This window comes from Stenella coeruleoalba (genome assembly GCF_951394435.1).
Source record: "Stenella coeruleoalba genome assembly, chromosome: 8".
Classification (NCBI taxonomy): domain Eukaryota; kingdom Metazoa; phylum Chordata; class Mammalia; order Artiodactyla; family Delphinidae; genus Stenella; species Stenella coeruleoalba.
In genome coordinates this window covers 53,163,604-53,175,631 of record NC_137154.1, presented here as the reverse complement: position 1 = coordinate 53,175,631, position 12,028 = coordinate 53,163,604, and the positions used below count along the sequence as shown (strand labels likewise).

The 12,028-nt window shown below is 38.0% G+C and overlaps 1 protein-coding gene across 3 annotated transcripts in view; it reads right to left on the bottom strand.

The window, feature by feature from the left end:
- The window catches only part of UVRAG (UV radiation resistance associated), a 317,503-nt gene that overhangs the window by 273,160 nt on the left and 32,315 nt on the right, over window positions 1-12,028 (bottom strand). For all 3 annotated transcript variants that reach the window (XM_079928279.1, XM_079928281.1, XM_079928282.1), the window contains exon 3: window positions 7,239-7,273. In XM_079928279.1, the coding sequence (XP_079784405.1) occupies window positions 7,239-7,273 (35 nt within the window). The remainder of the gene's footprint in view (window positions 1-7,238; window positions 7,274-12,028) is intronic.

The window sequence follows — 12,028 nt, the reverse complement described above, 5'->3', positions numbered from 1 at the left end:
ACTACATAAACTATTAAATTAGATTGAATACATCCCATAAACTTATTTTTAAAAAAGTCAAATCCTTGCACAGAATTCGTTTATTCTTAATTGGCATTAATTGGCATGTTTCTCCAGAACAGACACTTCATAAAAATAAAAATATAAATTAAAAAAAAAGAATATGTAGGGACTTCCCTGGCGGTCCAGTGCCCCCACTGCAGGGGGCACGGGTTCAATCCCTGGTCCAGGAAACTAAGACCTCGCATGCTGCACAGCGTGGCCAAAAATTTTTTTTAAAAAAGAGTATCTAGATGGCCAATAAACACTGGAAAAGGTGATCAATTAGAATAGTATATGAGGAAATGTAAATTAAAATCATAATACAATACCACTATCCCACCAGAATGGCTAAAATTTTCAAAACAGATAATATCAAGTTTGGACAAGAATGTGGAGCAACTAAAAACCTCACATTGCTGATAGGGATGTAACTGGCACAAACACTTTGAAAAACTATTTAGCAGTATCTACTAAAGCTGAAAATAACCTATGACCCGGCACTTAATTCCACTCCTAAAGATATACCTAACAGAAATACATACACATATGTATTAATGGACATGTACACATAGAATTAATGAATAATGTGTATGAATCTCACAAATATGCTAGGCAAAAAAGCATATGCCATACAGAAGTTCAATAACAAGCAGAACTAATCTATGGCCAAGATAGTGGTGCTCTTTGGGAGGAGGTAGTAACTAGAGGGAGAACACAAGATAATGTTCTACTTCTTGATCTGGTTAAATGATCCGTTCCCTTTGAAAAGTCATCAGGCTATTATTTGTGCCCTTTACTGTAATACGTGCTATCTCTCAATACAAAGTAATAAAACAAAAATTTTTTAAGACCCAATAATGGAAAAAATACAGCATCTTACAAAGAGACACCTACAGAAGTAAAACAAATAAAGATATCTCTTCACAATGTCATTTCGGGCCCTAAAGCCTAAAGAGCAGGAGTTGGAAGATTACAACCACCTGAAAAGACAGCCACTTACTACCCTATGTGTAAGATCACCTCTCAACGAAAGTATCAATATATGTGCTCTAAAATATGAATGAGTATAATTTCAACTTCTCAGCAGAAAAAGCATGAAATAACCACCCCTTTCCAAAGTGAAAAAAAGAAAAACCTGGTGAATATATCTGAAGGGCCATATTGCATAAGGGGTGGGATGATTTGGGGGGCAGTTATTATATTAGTTATTCTTAAATACTTCATTCTAAAACTAAAAGCCTTTGGAAGGGAAGTAGTCTTTTGAAGTTGTTTCTTGTGGTTGAATAGATGGCCTGGGCTTCTGTTCTAAACCAATACAACGTTAATACAGTAGAGCCTATTGTCAATCCTCTCATTACAATGACCTTCCTTTATGCTTTTATAAAATAGCTGCCAGACAATGAGCAATCATTCCTGAGCTGGTCCTTTCAGATACAGATACAGTCTGCCACACATTCGAAGACTCTACTGCCCGATAATGTTATTATAAAAATCCATGGGACCTCCCTGGTGGCACAGTGGTTAAGAATCCGCCTGCCAATGCAGGGGACACGGGTTCGAGCCCTGGTCCGGGAAGATCCCACATGCCATGGAGCAACTAGGCCCATGCGCCACAACTACTGAGCCTGTGCTCTAGAGCCCGCAAGCCACAACTACTGAGCCCACATGCCACAACTACTGAAGCCCACACGCCTAGAGCCCGTGCTCCACATCAAGAGAAGCCACCACAATGAGAAGCCTGCTCACCGCAACTAGAAAAAGCCTGCACACAGCAACGAAGACCCAACACAGCCAAAACTTAAATAAATAAATAAAATTTTAAAAAATTATAATAAAAAAATTTTTTTAATCCAGATGATTTTTATTTATATTTAACCTATACATATCAGCCCATTTTCTAGATGGAACAAATTATTCAAGTATACTAACATCATTTAGGGACCTGTATCTTATTCACTGCAAGTACAGTGGCAGAATATTAGGATATTTATAGCTTTGAAAAGTTTACCTCCAGGAGAATCTAAAATTATTATTTACTACCTGGACAATTTCTCTAAAACACTGCTCAACTGATACTTATTTATTAAAGAAACACACATATATAGAAAATTTTCAAAACACAAACAAGTTATCACTATTTTTATCACTCAATAGCAAATGCATAGTCACAAGAAACATGACTAAGAATTCATAAAAGCTGTTCCAATTTTCCCAAAACATACAAGATAACTCTCAGGAATTGCATACTAAATTTATAAGTAGTAGTTATTCCTCAGCCCAATAAACTCTCTTCCCCCTCTCTCATTCACCTTTATTCATCCTTCATGTCTCAACTTAGAAATTGCTTACTGTTAAACACCTTTCCTAATCCCCCTCCTCAAACTGAGATAAATGATACTCCTACATGTTTCCATAGAATCCTGTTCTTCCCTGGTCCTATAAGTGCGTGTGCCAATTATCTTAGACTCTCTCCAAATTATGTAATTGACCAGACAGAGGTTAGAAAATGATGATGAAGTTTAACACAAGGTAAGATAAGATGGCATAGCAAGAGGAGCCAACTCCCTCTCCCTCTCTCTCCCTCTCTCTCCCTCTCTCCCTCCCTCTCCCTCTCTCCCTCCCTCTCCCTCCCTCCCTCCCTCTCTCTCTCTCTCTCTCTCTCTCTCTCTCACACACACACACACACACACACACAGATGAAATGTTAATTCATTCAGTCACAATTCAACTAGAACATATACTTGTTTGAGAATCCCTCAGGCCAGCAACTCATAAAAAGTATTTATATTGTTCACTTTTTTCCCAAAGATTTAAAAATACCTCAGGCAGTCACAAGTCCAACAGAAGTTTTGGTTCTGATAACTCTGTCACATGCTTTCCCTAAAAATACATGCTCTCCAACCCCCAGGCCATAGACTGGTACCAGTCCGTGGCCTGTTAGAAACCAGGCCACAAAGCAGGAGATGAGCAGCGGGCAAGCAAGTGAAGCTTCATCTATATTTATAGCCGCTCCCCATTGCTCACATTACTGCCTGAGCCCCGCCTCCTGTCAGATCAGCAGCAGCATTACATTCTCATAGAACGCAAACCCTACTGTGAACTGCGCATGCGAGGGATCTAGGCTGCGCGCTCCTTATGAGAATCTAATGCCTGATGATCTGAGGTGGAGCTGAGGCGGTGATGCTAGCGCTGGGGAGCGGCTGCAGATACAGATTATCATTAGCAGAGAGATTTGACTGCACAGAGACCATAATAAATCAACTGCCTGCAGACTCATATCAAAACCCTGTCAGTGAATGGCAAGTGACAATTAAGCTGCATCTTATGGAGTAGACTGGACATGAGCAACACACATAAGCAACATTCGGGTGTCACTGTCTCCCATCACCCCCGATGGGACCATCTAGTTGCAGGAAGACAAGCTTAGGGCTCCCACTGATTCTGCATTATTGTGACTTGTATAATTATTTCATTATATATTACAATGTAATAATAATAGAAATAAAGTGCACAATAAATGTAATGCACTTGAATCATCCCAAAACCATCCCTCCACCCCTCCACCCCCACCGCCCAGTCCGTGGAAAAACTATCTTCCAAGAAACTGGTCTCTGGTGCCAAAAAGGTTGGGGACCGCTGCTCTAGAACTTTGTTTATTCACTTATAAGGCCCATCACTGATGTAATGGACGCAGCACAGTGCTGTGAAAGAGCAGGGCTCTCGAGCTCTCGAACATCGGTTCTACCAGTCACCACCAGCTTTGCGACCTAGAGTAAATTCCTCAACCTCTCTGAACCCTGCTTTCCTTAACTATAAAACAGGAATATCTCCTACCTTGCAGCGTTGCTATCAGGATGAGAAACAACATATACAATGCATCCAATAAACTACCTGAATCACAAGTGAATAGTTAATTGTTTATTAAAGAAACACACATACAGAGATATTTCAAAACACATACGAACTAGCTATCACTCTTCTTCCTCCCACCACGAGATTTTTAATTTTCTAATAAAAGTAAAAACTCCTTTTTTGTAAAAACAAAACTAAACTAAACTAAACTAATAACTAACTTTATAATTGTTAAAGATGGTGCATGTGGGTTCATTACACAATTCACCTCTACTTTTGTGTATGTACAAAATCCAATTGAGAGAATTTAGTTACTTCCATTCTTATTGCTTCAATTATTTTAGTTTAAATTAACCAATGGCCCTTCGATAATATTAAGGATCTAACTTCCCCCAGAACCAAAACAAAAAAGAAAAAAAAAGTTCCCAAAATTTAACAAATGGTTTGGAGGGTATGGTTAGCTGAAGCCAGAGATTAAAAAGTCAAATTATACATTCACCATTAATCGTTCTATGCTAAATATATCTGAGAAGAAATCAGGACTCTGACATATAATTTGGAGTCACATCTCTACCATCCAGCCTATCAACGGTGGATTATTCCAGTTACTGCAGTAGATACTTACTGGACTTCACTGTGCTAGGGACATTGGAAAATAGAAAAATGAGTAAGTTGTGGGTCCTTGTCCACTAGATGCTTCCAATTTTGTGTCACCTCCCAAAATCTCATCCTCATGCCACCCACCCCTTGACTATCACCTGCTGTCCCCCCAGGTCATTCCTCTGCTGCCCTGATCCTCAATTCCCTTACCCCTGTCTTTGTCATGCTTGCTGAGCACAATCTCAAACCACTCACTCCACTCCAGCCATACTAACTTCTTAGCCATTCCTTAAAAACTTCAAGTACACTCCTACCTTCATACTTTCCTGATTCTTGGCCTGAAACAGTCTTCCCCACTTAGATACACAGTATGTTCCCTCACTTTTTTCAGGTGTCTGCTCAGATGAGATCTTCTATGTGACTGCCATAGAAATTCATCAACCACCCCTGCCAGATACTCCATTATACTGCTTTATTTTACTCCATTATATTTATTACCATCTAACGTATTCCAATTTAGCATCAATTCTAACAAGCATTTTTCTTCCACTGTAAGATAAATTCTGACTTTAGAAATGTTAAAATGAATAAGGTCCTACACTCTTTGACCACCAGGTGGCAGTCATCAGGTGTCACTGTCTCTAAATGCACAACCTTAAAAATAGTTGTTCTTAGTATCAGTTCTTTCGAGCTAGGCCCACTGTTGGCACTACCTGTGCTCAGTCTGCCATTTAAAATGTATCTCTGCACTACAGTGTGCTCAGTCTGACATTTAAAATGTATCTCTTGATTTAAATTGAAACAAAAAATCCTATATAGGGAATTCCCGGGTGGTCCGGTAGTTAGGACTCTACACTTTCACTGCCGAGGGCGCAGGTTCAATCCCTGGTGGGGGAACTAAGATCCCACAAGCTGGGCGGTGAAGACAGCTTGATGAAGAGGAACGAGTAGTAGAGACTTGAAGATGGAAGGTCTGGACCTGGGGTTCTGGTCCCTCGGTTGTGTGACTCTGCAAAAACCACTGAGTCTCTCTGGATGTCAGTTTCTTAAGATCTACCCCCTCTACCTTACAAGTTGTTCTAAGGATCAAAATGAGACAACATATGTAAAAGGATTCTGTAAATATAACACATCACTGATATCCATTTATTCATCTGACAAATATTCACTGAGCATCTGCAATATTCTAGACTCTAAGGTTTCAGAGGAGAACAAGACTGGCAAGGTTCCTGCTCTCATAAAACTTGCATTCTTGTAGGTGGGAGACAGATAATAAACAGATAAATGGACAAGAATTTCCAACAGTGACAAATGCTCTAAAAAAACACAAAACAGTGTGATGTAAAAAAGAGTGGAAAGGGAATTACTTTAGATAGAATAGTCATAGAAGGCCTGGCTGAAGTGACATAGCTCAGACTTCAAAGGAGTATTCAGCCAAGTGAAGAAGAGGGGAAACAGGTGCTGCGGCATAAGGAACAAGACAAGTTTGGCACTGGAAAAATGAGGTAAGCCTGGAACACAATGAGTGAGGAAAACTGTTAGCAGATGAGGTTGAAAAGGTGGACAGGGGCCAAATCCAGGATGGTCTTGGACTGTTAAAAGGATATTATCAGTACCAAAAATGTCTTCTTTTTATCAACATGGCCAAATAAATTGAGCCATTTATGCAAATATCTAGTGTACCCATTATCAAAAGTAGGACATTTCCAACTTTCTAACTGAGCAATGCTATCGCCAAAAAACAAGTGGAAGGAGCCTATGCAATGGCCCTAGACATAAAATTCTTAACAACAATATACAAAGGTATCATTTTTTATGATGTTTGGTAAGTCAAACAGTCAAAAACCTCGACAGGGGACTTCCCTGGTGGCGCAGTGGTTAAGAATCCACCTGCCAATGCAGGGGACACGGGTCCAAGCCCTGGTCCGGGAAGATCCCACATGCCGCGGAGCAACTAAGCCCGTGCGCCACAACTACTGAGCCTGCGCTCTAGAGCCCATGAGCCACAACTACTGAGCTCATGTGCCACAACTACTGAAGCCCCCGTGCCTAGAGCCCGTGCTCTGCAACAAAGAGAAGCTACCGGGATGAGAAGCCAACACACCGCAACAAAGAGTAGCCCCTGCTCACCGCAACTAGAGAAAGCCGGTGTGCAGCAACGAACACCCAACACAGCCAAAAATAAAATTAATTAATTAATTATTTTTTCAAAACCTCAATAGTAATAGAAGTGACAAAATTATAGAATGATTTTTAAAAAAACACACAAGTTTTTAACAGAAAAAATATCATTTCATTCAGCAAATATTTATCAAGCACCTACTTTGTGCCAGGCATGCTCTAAGCACTAGAGATACAACAATGAACAAATCAATGAAGATTTAAGCAATAACTGAGCAGAAGATTTAACTGTAGAATTATCATAACACCAAAACTGAACTTCAACTTTTTTTTTTTTCTTTTTTTTTTTTTGCAGTACACGGGCCTCTCACTGTTGTGACCTCTCCCGTTGCGGAGCACAGGCTCCGGACGTGCAGGCTCAGAGGCCATGGCTCACGGGTGCAGCCGCTCCACGGCATGTGGGATCTTCCCAGACCAGGGCATGAACCCGTGTCCCCTGCATTGGCAGGCGGACTCTCAACCACTGCGCCACCAGGGAAGCCCCAACTTATTTTATGTCTCAGCATTTTCTAAAATAGGAGTTATAGGCTTAGTCATATGTACCTGTCAAAAAGCCAACTTACCAAGGAATTCTTAATCACTTCACTCCTATAAAATTCTGGAAAAGAAGAAAAAGAACAATAAGTGACATGGAAGAAAATAAGCTCACTAACTCTTAATCCAACGAATTTTTTAACATATGCTCTAGTAAAAACACTTAAAACATTTTCAAGGGATCTATTCTCTACATATATTTATCTGCAAAAATTTAAATTAAAATAGAAATAATGATTAAATAAAAGGTTTTTTAAACTGAAGGATAGTTGATTTACAATGTTGTGTTAGTTTCCGGTATATAGCGAAGTGATTCAGTTGTACATATATATACATATTCTTTTTCATATTCTTTTCCCATTATGGTTTATTATAGGATATTGAATATAGTTCCCTGTGCTACACACAGTAGGACCTTCTTGTTTTAAATTAAATGTTTTAAAGGGAAAAAAACATTAGTAAAGAAAGGTCAAAATCTGTTAAGATTTAATTTAGTGATTTTTCCCTTACTGGCTCCTTTTACCCCAGATTCTAAGGTAAGCCCTTAAAAACTCAGAGTTCATTCTCCCTTACCAACTGCCATTGTCTACAGCCAATTCTATACTCTCTGTTTTTCTCAAACATCTCCAATAATTATCCATTGTAGTACTGTGGAAAGAACACTCATCTCACAAAGCACCGAGCTGATCTCCCTGTGCTATGCGGCTGCTTCCCACTAGCTAGCTATTTTACGTTTGGTAGTGTGTATATGTCCATGCCACTCTCTCGCTTTGTCACAGCTTACACTTCCCCCTCCCCATATCCCCAAGTCCATTCTCTAGTAGGTCCGTGTCTTTATTCCTGTTTTACCCCTAGGTTCTTCCTGACATTTTTTTTCCTTAAATTCCATATATATGTGTCAGCATACGGTATTTGTCTTTCTCTTTCTGACTTACTTCACTCTGTATGACAGACTCTAGGTCCATTCACCTCATTACAAATAGCTCAATTTCGTTTCGTTTTATGGCTGAGTAATATTTCATTGTATATATGTGCCACATCTTCTTTATCCATTCATCCAATGATGGACACTTAGGTTGTTTCCGTCTCCTGGCTATTGTAAATAGAGGTGCAATGAACATTTTGGTACATGACGCTTTTTGAATTATGGTTTTCTCAGGGTATATGCCCAGTTGTGGGATTGCTGGGTCATATGGTAGTTCTATTTGTAGTTTTTTAAGGAACCTCCACAGTGGCTGTACCAATTCACATTCCCACCAGCAGTGCAAGAGTGTTCCCTTTTCTCCTCACCCTCTCCAACATTTATTGTTTCTAGATTTTTTGATGTTGGCCATTCTAACTGGTGTGAGATGATATCTCATTGTAGTTTTGATTTGCATTTCTCTAATGATTAATGATGTTGAGCATTCTTTCATGTGTTTGTTGCCAGTCTGTATATCTTCTTTGGAGAAATGTCTATTTAGGTCTTCTGCCCATTTTTGGATTGGGTTGTTTGTTGTTTTGTTATTGAGCTGCATGAGCTGCTTATAAATTTTGGAGATTAATCCTTTGTCGGTTGCTTCATTTTCAAATATTTTCTCCCATTCTGAGGGTTGTCTTTTGGTCTTGTTTATGGTTTCCTTTGCTGTGCAAAAGCTTTGAAGTTTCATTAGGTCCCATTTGTTTAATTTTGTTTTTATTTCCATTTCTCTGGGAGGTGGGTCAGAAAGGATCTTGCTGTGATTTATGTCATAGAGTGTTCTGTCTATGTTTTCCTCTAAGAGTTTGATAGTGTCTGGCCTTACATTTAGGTCTTTAATGCATTTTGAGTTTATTTTTGAGTATGGTGTTAGGGAGTGATCTAATCGCATACTTTTACATCTACCTGTCCAGTTTTCCCAGCACCACTTATTGAAGAGGCTGTCCTTTCTCCACTGTACATTCCTGCCTCCTTTATCAAAGATAAGGTGACCATATGTGCGTGGGTTTATCTCTGGGCTTTCTATCCTGTTCCATTGCCATGTTCTTGGATTGGAAGAATCAACATTGTGAAAATGACTATACTACCCAAAGCAATCTACAGATTCAATGCAATCCCTATCAAACTACCACTGGCATTTTTCACAGAATTAGAACAAAAAATTTCACAATTTGTATGGAAACACAAAAGACCCTGAATAGCCAAAGCAATCTTGAGAACGAAAAACGGAGCTGGAGGAATCAGGCTCCCTGACTTCAGACTATACTACAAAGCTACAGTAATCAAGACAGTGTGGTACTGGCACAAAAACAGACAGACATTCTTAACAACCCTCCAACATTCCCTCTGCTGACCCTGCCGAAGTCACTTCCGTGGTGCTCTGTCAATGCAGAGCCTACAAGGACCCTGTATCCTTATGTTGCTATAGGGAAATATTTTCCAAGGGTGATGTACATACCACTGATATATGAGACCATTTTAGGTGATACATGAACAAACTTTATTTTTTTCTAACATATTGAAATGTATGTCTCATCTATCCAATCCCTAATTGTAAGCTCCATGAGGGCAGTAACATTTGATTTTGTGTAACTGCTGTCTCCTCAGCATGTAAAGCTATTCCTGGCACAGGGTAGGCACTCAATAAAGTTTTTCTTGAATCAACAACTTCATAGATTATGCTTAGACATGAGTTTAGACATATTGAACTTTTAAAAATATGTTAAGTATGTAGCATTATAGATGAAACTCGAAGACAGTGAAACTTGTTGAAGTAGTCCACAGGACTGAAGCTTGGGAACCATCAAGCAGTAAAGGAAAAGTGGACCTGGATATAAAATTCTTAGGGGCAAGCTCTTTTGGTTAAAATGTTTCTTTCCAAAACATACCATCTACACTACTTTATGCTTATCTTCCCTTAAAAAATTAATAATAATAAGGATAATCATTCTATTTTGTGGTGAGATAGTCACAATGAGTGAAAAAAACAGGTTCTATGAGAGATTTTACAACAGGATCAAAAGTTTTACAATTATGTTTACAACATTTATTTTAGGTGATAGGGTTGGGCTGCTTACTTTTATTTTTTGCTTGGCAGTTTTCTAATTTTTCTATTTTGCACAATTATTTTAATTAAGAGAAGGGATAATTCTAATTGTTTTTAAAAGGAAACTTCTATTGATGAACATTTAAGTTACTGCTAATTTTTGGATATTTCAAGTAATATTATAAATAATCTTTGAAAGATATATACCCTAAGACACTTGAATCTGTAAGATAAACTTTTAGAGGTAAAATTGCAAGATAAAAGGAAAAATACAGTTTGAATTTGACAGATATTGCCAAACTGTTCTCTAAAAATGTTGTACCATTTTACAACCCCACTTAACACTAGGCAACCCTAAGTATTATTCTTTTCATTTTTTCCCAAATGGTTCACCAATGCCGATCATAAATTGACTACATAAATGTACATATGTATGTATGTGTGTATATATATATATATATATATATATGTTCTTTTTTTAATATGCATACATATACTCTAATTTATATGTACCAAATATGTTATTAGAAAAAAATAAGACTGTGCTAAAAATGTGTTGTTTGTTATTACAAGGTACTTTCACTTAATACATTTTTGTATTGTCTGAATTTGCTGCAAGTAGGTAACACTTATAAAATCAGTGAAAAAAAATTAAGATATTCCTCTTTCCTTGTGAGAGAGAATTCCTCAGCTTAATCTATAAAGTGTCTAAATTAAACAGTCCCCAAAATATGCATCTCCAGCTCTAAGAAGATGAACAGCATCATTATTTCTTCCAAAACTTTGCTGATTAACTGTATATATAAATGAAACTAAACAATTTGCCTTCTCCATTAGATCCTCAAAATGGACTTGCTAATTTAAATAGAGAGAGGTCAAAAAAGGAGCCATACAGTTTGGAAAGGAATCACTGAGTCTGAGGTAATTTCTAAAGTGTTAAATGTGGGCCTACACTGTCTATCACTCTGTTACACTTACATTATTGTCAATGAAATTAGCAGCATGGCGCACAACAGAATAGAAAATTTAGGAAAATTTAGAGTAAAAAAATAGTTCGGTCCCCCAGTGTACCATGTGTAAGCTTGACCCTGGACAAGTCAATTAACTTTTCTGGGCCATAGTTTCTTCACCTTTCAAAGGAGAATGACACCTAGAAAATAACAGGGCTGTTATGAGGCTCAAATGAAATAGTGAATACTTTATAAGCTATAATTTTTATTAATACAATTCTATGAATTTTTATTAACTCAACTTGAGCAGAACTATTAGACATGTAAATTTTCAAAAAGAATGTAAATTTTCAAAAAGATATCATCCAAGACTAGCTCTACATGAAAGGGTCTATTAGATACAAATGCTTCTCTATCCATGCTAAGACCTAAACAAACAAAGCAAGGAGAGATTGCAGAACATGGTTCCAATGGCATGTTTTGGCTGTTGTACAGCATTCCATTTATTCAACAAATGCTTTTTTAGTATCTCAACCTCACTCATAATAGAAGAAATACAAACTTTAACTCTACTATGAAACTATTTTTCACCTATCAGATTGGCAAAATTTCAGAAGTCTGACTGCACAGTCTGTTGGTCAGGCTGTGGGAAAAAGGGTACCTGTACCTAGCAAGTGGGAATGTCAACAACGGCAGTTTTACAATATCTACCAGAACTCTAAGTACACATTCTCTTTGCACTTCCACTCTTTGGAATTTACCCTATAGCCATACTAGCACTCATACAAAATAATGTATACCAATGAAATTGTTCACTGCAGTACTCTGTGTATAGCAAAAGCCTGGAACAACCTAAATGTCTAC